The sequence below is a fragment of the Cygnus atratus genome, chromosome 6 (assembly GCF_013377495.2).
Source record: "Cygnus atratus isolate AKBS03 ecotype Queensland, Australia chromosome 6, CAtr_DNAZoo_HiC_assembly, whole genome shotgun sequence".
Taxonomy (NCBI): Eukaryota; Metazoa; Chordata; class Aves; order Anseriformes; family Anatidae; genus Cygnus; species Cygnus atratus.
The window spans coordinates 22,769,360-22,783,312 of record NC_066367.1 but is presented as its reverse complement, the minus strand read 5'-3'; the positions used below and the strand labels follow the sequence as shown (position 1 = coordinate 22,783,312).

General features: G+C 35.7%; 1 protein-coding gene across 2 annotated transcripts in view; it reads left to right on the top strand.

Annotated features, from left to right (window-relative positions):
• Positions 1-13,953, top strand: part of SLC4A10 (solute carrier family 4 member 10) — a 119,109-nt gene that overhangs the window by 15,106 nt on the left and 90,050 nt on the right. For both annotated transcript variants that reach the window (XM_035571482.1, XM_035571473.1), the window contains exon 2: positions 9,690-9,771. In XM_035571482.1, the coding sequence (XP_035427375.1) occupies positions 9,690-9,771 (82 nt within the window). The remainder of the gene's footprint in view (positions 1-9,689; positions 9,772-13,953) is intronic.

Here is a 13,953-nt window from a genome sequence, read left to right as displayed (position 1 = left end):
ACTATTAAAGTCATATTGGTTGTTTCTAACTTCTAGCTTGTTTATTGTCGAATATCTTGACTAATCCAGAATAGCAAGGTCATGGAAGCGATGATGTTTAAAACTTCTGTATTACAGCAGACAAGCAATTTGTATGAGTCAAATTCTTAGATCTCTGAGAGGCAGGAAGACCAGTTGAACTACTGATTAAAATTCATACTTACCTTTGGCAGCACATTTCAAATTCCTGAAAGTATATCTTGTGCACTTTTGCTGTCTAGACTTTTAAACTGTACAAATCCCTCATTTTTAGTCCACTGTTACAGTGTATTTTGAGTCTTTGATAGGAAAATTCTCTTTCCAGTGATGTATTTCATTCCCTTGCTTTTCCAGGCACAGCCCTTGTATTTAGAAGTGATGTGCAAGTAACTTCAAATTAACTTAAAAGTTGGTATCTGAAATCTATTTATTTGCTGCATTACTTCTCAGAGCACATTATCAATTTCATTATCCCACATTTCTTTTCTGGCTTTTTTTTTTCCTTTTCCCTTTCATTGCTTCTGCACTGTTTTTTTTTTTATTTATTTTTTATTTTTTCCTAAGTATTCTTTTTTTTTTTTCCTTTTTTCTGGTATTCTAAGTTTTTTCCTGGTAATGGATGAGAGAAGGGCCATAGTATTTTTAAAGCTTGGATTAGATTTGATTCATTCAGGCTACCTCCAATACTAGTAGAGCAACAATGATACCAGTGTTGGCTAACTTGTTAGGAAGGTTAGAAATGAGTTTGGCTGTGTGGGAATTATGACAGTCAATCTAACAGTCCATCTGGTTTACTGTCTCCAGATATTCCCAATTAAACAGTCCTCAATCTTGATCATTTTCAGCCTATCTTCAGTGATGGTCGAGCCACCTAAGATGTTGCTTATCCTGTGGGAGTGGTGGTCGTTTTGCATTGACTATTAGAAGAGTTGAGGGTGATACCATCTCTGATTTAGGCGATTTCAGTTAGGTGCCAAACGTTTTATGGAGTTAATCTGAGTTTAGAATATCTCTGTCCTGGAATATCCTCCCTGCTGCCTTGATTAATACGGATTGTACTGTGGTTGTAGAGAATGTTTGTTTACTGCATACAACCAAAATATTGTGGGTAGGACCGAGAAACAGAAGAACCACTAAGCATTATACCAATGTTTTTGAGAAAGGGAGGCAATTTATTATTTATAAGGCTGGCTTATAAAAAAAAAAAAAAAAAAAAGGATATTTTGAATTATGGTTGGCATACATTTGTATATAGACGATATAGATTCCAGACTAGAACACTTTTGTGGTTGTAAAAGAAGTGAAAAAAGTCCTTTCTCTTGTCAGTGTTGTAGCTGCTGTTGAAACAATCCTCATAAGTTGGTCATGACCTCCTTTCTTCTTTGCACTTGCTACTTCCACATGAGTAGCTGCTGCAAGAAGACTGACTTCTATGATTCTTCTCTCTGACCCTGTTTCTTTGGGAAAAGGTCTGGAGACACATCTGTTTTCTGAGGCTGAAAGCAGGTCCCTTGAGATGGGAAGTGTATCCAACTTAAAACCCAGTATATCTTACTGCTGATTAAGAATCCAGCAATAAACATGATTTACTTTTTTTTCCATTTGCTATCCAGGAGCTAATACCTTATTGCATAGTGGGCTAAACTTAGCACATTTAACTTCTAACTACATCTAAATAATACTGTTATCCTGGATCTATCCTCACCTGGCTTCAAGCCAAGAGGGAGCCCAGACAAGCTAAAAGTAAATCTCATTTAGGCCTTGGATAAGTCTTCACATCTATCTTCATGCTGTTGGACTTCTTTGTCGTAGTTGACATAGCCATTGCTATGAAGTGAGAAAAGAGGATTTCTGCTAATGGGACTGCATTAGGATGACATAAGACATTCAAATAATAACCGTGGAGGAGAAAATAACCGTGCCTGAGCTTGAAATCTGTGCTGTTCCTTGCCTTGATTACTTTTAAGTATTTTGACAGTGTAGCAAAAGGAAAATAAAAAGCAAAGGGAATAAAATCTCAGTCATACAAATGTGACCCAACTTCTATATCCCTTCACAAGCAGCAAGGAATGCTGCCTTTCATTTATTCAGAGGTCTTGCTGAGACTAGCATTTGAATGAAGATTAGTTTACAAACCCAGCAGATATGATATGATAGGAAGGAAGGAAGGGGAAAAGTTACAGGAATATTAGCAAGACTGAAAATGTTCAGAGGAACATGGTACTGTAAGTGCCTCGTTCAGGTTTTGTAAGGCTGTCAGCGTAATTTAAAACATAACTGATAATTTTACTCCAAGGCATACAAAACATGGCAAGTACAATTGCAATTAAATGCCAGTGCTCAAAGCAGGTACCAGAGTCCAGAAAGAATTCAACCGTTCCTTGCTTCCTTAGTATATCCAGTGCTTTAACAGGTTGAGTGGGAACTCCTTTTTTTTTTTTTTTCCCTCCTGTTTTATTGCTGCAGCCACTAGAACAACAGAATGCTTTTCTGATGGAGAGTGCAGAGAAAGTGGTGCATCTAGGTCCCACTGCAATAAAGCAGGTCACTATTTTACCTTGGTGATTGTTTTCTCTGTTTTTCTCTTTAAATAGAAATCTCGTCTTCAGTTGCACAGGCATATGAAGAATAGATGTAGCAAAGCAACATATTTGCCTTGCAAATGCAACAAATGCATTACTTCTCCCTAAAATGCTTGTTCTAAGGAAGAACATTACTTACTAAATAATAAGGAAATACTTCAGTGATTATGCATTAATTTATGCATCAGCACATAGTTGGCTCGACTGTGCATAATAGTACTTATCCAGCACAGGGTGCTTCAATGTACATAGCCCCAGGAATTACATGTGAGCAATGTGAGCATTTACTTGTCTCTAAGACTGCTTTGTTTGAATCGTATGTGCGTTTTCTGCTTGTGTTTAGTCTGGTTTGCTTTATAACAGTAGTATGTGCTTGGATTTAATGTCTGAAATGATTATCTATGTTTATATGTTTCAGGAATAGCATTATTATATTAGAAGTGTGCTCAGTCTCAGGTAAAGAGCAAACCAGTTCTTTGGAGCCAGTGCTGATCAGTGCAATTTTTAGCAGTGTTGCAGAAGATGGTATTTCTTTATTGAGTCATACTCTAAACGGTTCGTGGCTTTTGCTATAAAAAGAGAGAAAAGAAGAGGGAAAAAGAGAAAAATGCTCTTATGCATATGACATGCAGCCCTGGGGAAGATGCAAATCTGGAATGAAAAATAAAACTGATTGCTTTCTACTGTGTTGCATAGGTTGAACTATGTGGATTAAGCTGACCAAATGTGTGCTTTATGTTAACTAGTAAATTGCTGCAGAAATCTGCCACCAAAAAATACAAAAAAAAAAAAAACCACACACACACAAATGTACAAAACAACAGTACAATTAAAGAGAGACTTTAAAAAATAATTCTGTGGACCTTATTAAATTATAAATGTGTTTTGATGGGTCATTCTTGATAGGTGAATAGGGGGGAAAGTAGAATGGAAAAAGCAATTATATTTCATCAGAAAGATTAGATTCACTGTCCTTTCCACTTCAACAGATTGTTAAATGTGATTATACGTAATATAAGCAATTAAACAGTAATATTGGAAGGAGAAAAGAATTGTAGCATCTAAACTGTGGGCATACACATTGTGCATTAAATCAATTTTGTGTGACTGTGTGTGCTCAAGGACAGTTTAAAGGACAGGGCTGAACATGGCAGTCACCAGTGATTTGCCTTCTCCAACAGTGAAGCATCCATCTACATCCAACAGCTTTTTTGCCATTTAGGTTAATTGTCTTCACAAGATATTCCCTATATGCTGTTGGCAGCTGTTGAGTTCAAATAACTCACTTTTCTTTATCTGCAATAATGCCGTCTTTATGAAGTGACAAGCTTAACTTAACCAAAATGATCTTAAAAATACAAATGTTATGGAGTGAAATAATTACAACACAAAGAGATATATAAATAATATAAAACGGGAATCTTCACACTGGGGGGGCAATCACTCTGTGTATGTGATGTCTGGATAAATGTTTAGAATCTCATTACAGACTATTCAAAAGGTGAACACAGTTTCTATCACTAGCTTCTTGATAAAATATATAAGCTAAAATTAGTATATTAAAGTTTCTTCTCCAAAGCATGTAAATATTGATATACAAAGTAACTAAAATTATTTTATATTACAGCTTTCTATTTTTTATAGGAATGCAGCATTTAATATTTTATTCTGACAGGCGTTCCTTAGTTCCAGATGCCATTTGAGAATTATGTAGGTTGTCTAATCATCAATAAGTGGCTTATATGGAGAAGTAATTAATATCATGATTATTTTTCTTATGAGTCAGCAAGTGTGTCATATGCATAATTTCTAGTGTGGAAAAAATCAAAATGGCTTCTGCTCTGCCATGTATTTTATAGTAGGAAAGATGCTGAAAAAGGTTCTTGGTTATGTTGTAATTTGCACTATGAGTGTATTAAGAATGTAATTAAAAAGGGAGAGGGTTTTACCTGAAGGTTTGAAAATCCCAAACTATTTTCTGGAATATTAATACTCTTTGTAGCTGACTTTTGTTTACTGTTTAAAAAGTAATAATCCAGTTTATTGAAAAGAGTGACCAAAAATCAGAGAAGGATTGTAGAGAATGAAAGTAGCCATATGTGAAGAAAATGTAGGTAAAAAGAAGGATAAAGGAAATAAATGATTTCTGGTTTTCCATGTAAAATGATTGGGTTTTGTGCTATCCATTTTGACTCATCCATCTAAAATATTAGCACTAAATGTACCATTGGAGCAGAGTAGTAAGGGAAGGGCAGCAAGACATGTTGATTGAGACTGTTTAACATTTTTTTTTAATTGTCATGTATATTTATTGTTAAACTGTCATTTGTGCTGATGGCTACAGTAAATAAGATAATATTCAGTATGTGTTTGTGCAATATTCAGATTTTATGATCTATGCAACAGTGTCTTTTAAGATCATTTAGTAAGTAAATAAAATAAATCTGTGTATTGTCACCAAGACTTTAATCTACTTTCTTGTCATCCAGAATATAAGGAATGTATGTTGAGATGATGGAACTCCATCATCCAAAAATATCCTGAATTCTACAAGTGTATGCATCTGCCTTAGCACATAACGTATTTTAAAATGTTTGTCATGTGCCTTTGTATGGATACACCTTTGGAAGGAGTTACTTTCCTCTTCTTTCCATTCAGTCTTCTGCATTATAACAGAGATATTATTGCATATTGAAAGCATGTACAATTTATAAGTGTTGTAACTAAAAAACACCTGCAAACATCTGTTATAAAATGATGTTTCTCTGCTTTTCTAAAGAAGCAGTTTCTCCGTTAATTAAATTGATCTGTGGTGTGGAAGGGCCGTCCACAGTTCTGGCAGGCGCCAGGTTTAAGGATCAATCTCGTGGCAGCACATGATGAATAGCAGCTAGGGCTGTATCAGAGCTAAAGAGAGTCAATTTGGAAGGCTCTCCAGGAAGTCATTTTTCCAGCTTTGGTAGTGAGCCTGTCAATACATAGGTGGAAAGGGCACTTCAGACATTTGTTTTGGGTTTCTAAACCTTGAGCCTTTTTATTGCTCCTAACCAATATACCTATCCTGCAACTTGCTACGACTTGACGCTTCATACTTTGTTATACAAGTTGTTGAAGTAAGGGTTGAAAATCTGTATTTTAGAACTCCTGATGACTCTCAGTCTTCATGACTACATAGAAAAAAAAGCCAAATGTTTTTTAAGACAGTTTATTTCCTTTTTGTTTTATTCAAGTATAAATAAGTTTCCGTATAAAAATGTGCAGTTGCACTGTAATGATGCAGAAGATTACTGTAGTCTGTTTTTCTCTACTGACTGTATTTATAAGGCTTTTTCATTAGAGTAGATTTTTTTTTTTCCTGTGAAATATGTGCAGTGGAAGATGCTGTGTGGTGAAGGTCTTTTCAGCGTTCATCTGGAAAATGTACAAGGTGAAATCCCGGACTGAGTAGGGTTGCTGAGCCCTGGTCTCTAAGGAGCTTGTGGTTTCCACATGAAAGCCTCAGCTTTTTCTTACTCTTTTATCCCAGATATGTTATTTGTTCTACTGCATGTGTTTGCTGATATCTTACTGTTTCAAGAAAATAGTTTTGTCCCCACGTTTTAGGTAAACCATTGTGTGATAACACAGATTATAATACAATTAAAAAGAGAAAAATGTTAGGCCATTTATATGTTACATGCTGATTACAGATTCAGAGAAGTGTAGTTCCACAGGCTTCAGTAGCATTACTGTTGAATTAGACCAATAGAAAGTGAGCCTGGTATATCTATTTATGATGTAACCTTTGTCCAGTCAGTTGTCATAACTGTGCACTGTAGAACTATTGCAAAGTATTAATACAAATTGGTTTTACGTAAACAACAACAACAAAATGCCTGAAGGTTGGTTTTTATCAATCTGTGTTTTCCTATCATCTCTTTACATGTGTAAATTGTGCACTTTCCTAAATCGAGCGATTTAGCACTTCAGTTTTGAAATGCTATGGAAATATTAATTATGGCACAGAGCAGTCCGGTAAGGAAGGTAGATAAGTAAGTATTATTATCCCTATTTTACAGATGGGGAAGCTGAGGCACAGAGATTAAGTGACTTTGCCAACACAGCAAGTCAGTGGCAGATCCAGGATTAGCGCTTGGGGAATTCCTGGATCCCTCTCCCATGCTTTAACAGTAGACCACAGTGTTCACTGGATTCAGCGAGCAACTCATTGCAATAATGGACAGTTCCAAGGACTCATACCTGGTCAGTGTGTCCATAAATTTGTTTGCAGACTGCTCCAGTATGTCAATATGATTTAAACACCAAAGTCCTAGCAGATTTATACACCATATAACATTTCTGACCTTCATCATCTTCAAATGGGGTGAAAGGAAGAAGCAGCAGAATTCTGGTATAAACATGGCATGGCTGTGAAAAACATTTAGTCTTCATGCCCTGCTCTGATCACGCTGAAACTGGTGGGCAAAACTGCAGTGGAGTCATGGCTTTAATATACTCCTTGAGGATGTTAGTGTGGAGGTTGGTGGCTGCTTGGTACATTAAAAATCACTCAGAGCATGAATTCTATCTTCCATGACTGTTATGGTTATTTTTGCCTATACTTTCAGTTTCTTATTGCAACATTTAATAATTTCATAGTTTTCATAACATGCTAATAGAAAGCAGAGCATTACCAACTGAAGTTAATCATCATGTGAAAGTGGAGGGGATCTGCCACTGTTATTACTTGGATTGCTGTGGTGCTTACCTTAAAATGAGATTAAGATCTAGTTGTGCTAAACTACTATTGAGCCCTTCCCTCCCTTGTCCTGTCTTCCAAGGAGGCAGCACAGGAATCACAGAAATTACTTCTGGACTAAATGCAGTGTGACTTTTTTACTGGTGAATGCAAGGTGGCTTTCATACCGCTCCCTGGGAAGTGAGAGTGCACAGTGCAAGGCCTGTTTAATTGGACTTTGCTCAGAGTTTGACAAGTGGATTGGCAACAACACAAAACTCCCAATTAAGCTGTTTTTCCCTGTAATATTAATGGAATAAACTTGCTTCTGAGAATGAGGCAAGGCTGAGACTTGCTGTGACATTACAGGAAGAGGAGGCAGGGAAGGAAAAGATTGCCAGAAGCTGAAAATTGAACACATGGGAAAAGAGAAGTCAAAGTGTATGAGCATATTTTGATAAATATTAATGAATTAGTTTGTATTTAGTTTACTTATATGATCTGTAAAGGCTTTAAACTACCCAGAAATTTAATATTCTCCCCATTACAGAAATTCCCCTAACATTGCTTCCATACGGCCTCTTCAGTATCAGTACAATTCTGGTGGCTATGACTTGCACTAGAATAGCGCTACTGACATGGCTGTAATACCTGGCCTTTGGTATCCCGCCTGTCTGTTCACCCAGGGATGTGGCATTGTGCCAGCATGACACACGTGTGTGTACATGTAGTTATGTCTAAATTCTTAAAATAATGGATTAATTTTACCTAAGATGATCAAATTGTGTATGTGATATTATACTGCCCTGATGCATCTTAATAGGTTACTAGCTAATTCTAAATTATTGAAAGACAAAGCAGTTTCAATGCAAAGCCTTTTCTCATTGTCAGATTTCACTTAATACTATTATCTGCTGGAAAGCTCTAGTAAAGGCACTGTAATGCTCTCAGTCTCTTTCTTTAACAGCCCAGATGCTTGCTGCTGACACATTCCTAGGATTTTTCTATATAAGATAGCTACAGCATGACAGCTATCTTTTAAAAAAAAAAAGAGAAGTCTGAAACAAAAACTTAGCTCTAGAATTCGTGACATCTAGCTCTAGATGAGAATCTTTTTGCCTGGGGCATCTGCTCTTTAAGGAGAGGTGCTCATGTGGTTTAATTTCTTGTTATGTTCTATTGCATTCTATATATAGATATATATTTTGCTTGTAACCCTGGTATTTAAATCCCCTTGCTTCAGACTTTCATTAAGATACCAATTTTATATATTGAAATCATGTAGTTCTAATATCACCTACTAAAACCCTTCCACTAATGAAAAATATATTTTAATGGTATATTAACTGAAATTTTTGCATAATTCATCGTATCTTCATCATCATTTACTCTGTGGAGTAAATGGAAACCACCCTAAATCACTTTGTGAATTATAGGCTTTATTTAGCATGTTTTTTACAATGGGTGATGTCACACTCATAGGAAAACCAATATTTTGTTCAGCCCAACATCCAGTGTCTTGTTGCTAGATTGCTCCCAAAGCATATCTATACTTAGGGAATTGTGATTTTTTTTCATGCCCGAAGTGACTGAAATGACTAATTTCTATAGTAGTTTTTTAGTCTGAGGACAATAAACTAATTCATCACATAGTACATTTACAGTGCAGTAGAGAATACAATTAAAGTGCATATATGACCACAATATAAAATTAAACACAAAATGTGAATTCCTAAGGAAGAACAGCTTTTCTATTTTATGCTAATAGTGTATACTTTCTGCCTTCCTTGCCAATACAGCTTGGTGTTGTAAAGTAAAACAAAAGCTTTGCAATTCATCGGTAAGTGAAGCCACTGGTTTTCATTGGTATTTCATATTTCCTTTCTCATCATATTGCTGTTGAATATAATTCTCTAGCTTTGCCAAAGTATAAGGAGTGTTAGTGCTAATAATTTGGAAATTCTGTTTATGGTTCAGGATGTATCCTAAAAACAAAAATACATGTACTGTCTCTTTCTTCAAGAGCACAAGAATAGAGCTGCTTCAGCCAGACATTTATTTTCTCATTTCTTTCATTGTCCTATTGACTCATGTTTTTCTTAGTTCCCAGTAACTGGAGTTTACTCATATATCTTGCATGTTTTAACAGAGCTTCTTCATGTCAAAGGTATCTGTAATCATACCTCAGTAAAAACTGACATATAAGGAATAGGTTTTAATAATAAAAATGAAATTCTTAAAAATGTTTGGTTTCCAAATGGGAAGAGTAAATAAATAAATAGTAAACACATCCTTGTTTCATAGTACTATTCAATCTTGCTAATAGATTCCAAATGAGAAGTGGCTGACCTGTTCTTTTTTCTGTTTTGCAGAGAAATGATGAAGAGGCTGTTGTGGATAGAGGTGGAACTCGCTCCATCCTCAAAACTCATTTTGAAAAGGAAGATTTAGAAGGTGAGAGATTACTTTTCTGAGTATTACATTGTCTCTTTCTTCTGAGAATACTGAAACCAAATTCTAATGTGTAAACTACCTGATGGGGGGATGCAAAAGTGAATGGGAGAGTACAGTCTCATCAGTTATTTTAAAAAGAGAAATGGTAGTCATTTCTCACAGCAGACAATAGTGGAAATTTGCTAGTTTTCATGGTGCTCTTTAATCAAGTCCTACAGACAAAGATGATCCAGACAAACTTTAGATAACTCTTTTTACTTTTAATTTTTCAAATATGCAAATGCAAGTAGGACTGCTGATTTAGTATTTATAATGGCTTCTATACTTTACAATCCTCAGGTACTTGCCTTGTCCCATCTCTTGCTGAACAAAAACATTCTGGAGTGTCACAGATTGGACTGATAGATACACTTGATATATACTGCAGAAACCATCCAACATCACCAAGTAGAAGGAAATTGGATGTGGTGCTTAGGGACATGGTTTAGTGGGTAATATTGGTGGTAGGAGTATGGTTGGACCAGATGTTCTTGGAGGTCTTTTGCAACCTTTATGATTCTATGAAGTAAGCGAGAGGTTGTGAGAACTGGTTTATGATATTGGCCTAATAATTCAGATAGTATCTGAAAGAGTTGCATTTTGGTTTACTTACTGGATCCCAAACTTATTCTGGTTATGACTGCACTTACACTTGAGATATGTGACCCCAAAGTCATAATTATTGGGTGACACTGAATTGCTGTTGTACAAGAGTCTCTTTCTAGAATCTTGCTCTTTTGTCTTCTGTAGTCTTCAGTCCCTTGATTATATCCTTGCACAACTTAAAACTGTTGTTTCTGGTGTTGTTAGAGAAACACTTGCTAGAAGAAGTAGGACTCTCTGCCTTCCCTTCTCCGTGATTCTGAAACACAATATTTGTGGGGGAGCCTACCCAGAAAAATACCCTTTTTACTGATGATGATAAGAATGGACAGCTTTCTAGAGAATTACTTAGCTTGGTCACATGGGTAGACTTTAGCGTTATGGCAGTCAGAATTACTGTGATGTGTATCTTAGATTCCACACATGACTATGTGGAACCTAAAACTCCATCTCAAAATTTGAACAGTATGTCATTTAAAAACTATGTTCAATTACTATTTTCCCCGCTATCCTGTATGTGTAGAGTTACTCCTGTGAAATATCGCTGAAAATATTCTTTTAAAAACTTGATTTTACGATGTCATCAATAGAAATCAAAACACAACAATAACCTCGAACCTCCCCTCCCAATCTTTCCATCAGTTTAAATTGTTTAGAACACTGAAAAATTCTTTCATTGCCCAATGAGTCTGTTTTTCTTTAAGACAAATCATGCTGCTTCACAGTGTTCTAACAGAACAGTTACTCAATGTAAAATCCTTCTTAATGTGGTTAGCTTTCTCAGATAAATTTCATGTCCACTCCGAGATCAGATCAGTGTGTCTTTAAATATATAATTACTGAATCTAGAAATACCGAGTGACTTTAAAAGGTTTGAAGAGATGGTAAATTTTAATAATCCGGTTGCTGTTAATAGCATGTCCATTTGTTTCACAGCACATCTAGGCACTTTTCCATCTGGAAACAGTGGATGTGACTCACAAATGTCACTGTCTTATTCTTACCCAACGTACATTGTGATGTGTTTTGCTAAAAATTTACCTTTTTCCTAATTGCATAACTGACTTCAGCTATAAAATATGGAATTACATAGTCAGGTGCTAATTGCAAAGCTTGGTAAAATCATATAATTAGATAATTAATATGTATTATGCAATTAGCTCTTTGGCAGACATTTAATTGGGTTTATGTTTTAAAAATGTAAATAGCTAGTTACTGAATATTCTAGCAAAGACTAGTTTTGACAGGATTTAAGTTTCAACAGCACTGTATCAGCAACATTTCAAAAACTGCAACTTGTATGAAGAACTAAGGGTTGTTTCAATCTGAAATTCAGGATTCAGTTTCCTCTGCTTAATTTTTTGAAATCATAAAACTATTTTGCTATTTTTTTTTTTAACTTTAGACTATCAGCATTCAAATGTCATAATACAGACTTAAATATGTACTAAAATTTCCAATTTAAATTTCTTGGCCTGGCAGATACTTGTATTTGCCTATTTTGGGGCAGCCATTGTGCAAATATGTTGCAAGTACATATCTTGCTGAAAGCATGAAAATATCATCGTGATTAATGCTGCCTGGAGGAACATCCACAAGACCAGAATTTTGCCACAGTCTCTCTAGATCAGTGTTTTCTTTCCCTAAAAAAAAAAAAAAGAGAGATATGAAAGTACTGCGATTCCTGTTCTATTGGAGCAGAAGAGACACAGTGTTCATGTTAATGCCAATAATGGGACTTGCAGTATATACTTCAAATTGTATCTTTTTTGCTTCAGCTTTGTAGTACTTCAGAAGTAGATCGTGTGCAGAGCTCAGGCATTCAGATTTTCAGCACGAATGATTTTTCCACGTAATTCATTTTTACCGAGTTGTCAGCTCAAGATCAGTCGCTAATACAGCACAGGTCATTTGTCTGATTGTCGCATTAATAAAGGGACAGAGGAATTGTTCCTAAAAGCAAGACAAGAAGCCTATCTCCATTGGCTATAATCACATATTTTGCACATTACCTTTCAGTGTGCATACAGATAAAATTCCTACTATAATAAATATGGTCCTATTTTTATCAGTGGTGGAATTCTTAAGTGGGAATTCAGCACTGATTCTGGATACTAAAGTATTTAATTGTAGAACGACAGGTAGTATAGTACCTGTACTGAGAGCAGGTAGGTATGTTTTCATTAACAGATGGGCACATTAAGAGGGAGTTGCACTCAGCCTACTCCCTGTTGTTATCTCTGGCTCTCTGCAATTGCTTCAGTTGCTTCTGACAAAATGAGTACATGTACTTCATGTTTCTATCAAAGATGAGAAGTATTTAGATTGATCTGTATGTGTCTGCAGATTTCAGATGCTCTCAGTTCATCTGCTTAGACCTGCTTAGACTTTTGGACTATAAATATATGCAAAAACTGCATAGATATACAAAAGAATTGGCACTAAGTGCACTTAGACTAAGATCTTTAGTTTATGCTCACCATATTAGCTAAGAGTGAAAAATGACTGTTCCGCTGTTGTCCTGGCTATGGGTGGTCAGCTGCACATCCCGGATCTTTGCACCAGGATTGCCGAACTGCTGTGGGTGTTACTGTGGCCTGGTTTGAGAAGCAGCTTTGACAGGGAGATGGCTGGAGATGGAATTGTTAGGTGGAGGCCCAGGAGTGAATCAGGAATGAATTCTGGCTCTGATGAAGCAAATCGCAAAATGGTCCTTGACTCAGAGATGTCAAGATTTTGCTCAAGCTGTTTTTGCTTTGTACATTTTATCTGCCTAAGTATTATGAGAAAAAATTGTCTTGTGGGAAATCGTTTGCCTTCTTTTATGTCTCCCAAGACACATAAAACATGGTATCTAGTATATAAATCATGTACATGAGAATATGCATTCTGACACCTTTGATAACATTTAGATTATGTGGACTGATTACCAAAAGTCACAAAAGACTTCAAGCTAAATTAGGAAATAAACATCACTAGAACAACACTGCATATGATGCAGAAGCTGATGATTTAAACTTGATAAACCAAAATTTAATTTGAAAATTTAGTGTGCATGTAGAGATGTTTTGTGGAGAAGCAACATTCATGAAGATTAATTTTGATAGTAGATGTCCTGCTGACCAAAAAAAGAGAAATCTGAGAGTGTTTCATTGTTCTCTTTTGAACACAGATATCTTAGTTGTTATTTCTTTTTTGATTTCTTCTAGGTTGTGACAGTGAATTAAAAATCATTTTCTTGAAATTTTGATTATGTACAGTTAGGGTTTATGTATGAAAAAAGTGCTTGTGATTGATCTCTAATCTCCATTTATTATTTAGTAAAAATCAGAGTGGCTCCAGAGCAGATAAATAGGTTTTTCAGTCTCAGAAACTGGTTGTTTCTGTAGAAATAACATAATAGTGGACCTGTCTGCCACTGACATTATTTACCTGCAAATTAATAGGACCTAGCAGCTCGCAGGACTGAAAGAACATTAATCATATTAACCTGCTGGCCTTGCTTCAGCTTTGCCCCTGCATAGAAGAAAGTCAGCTACT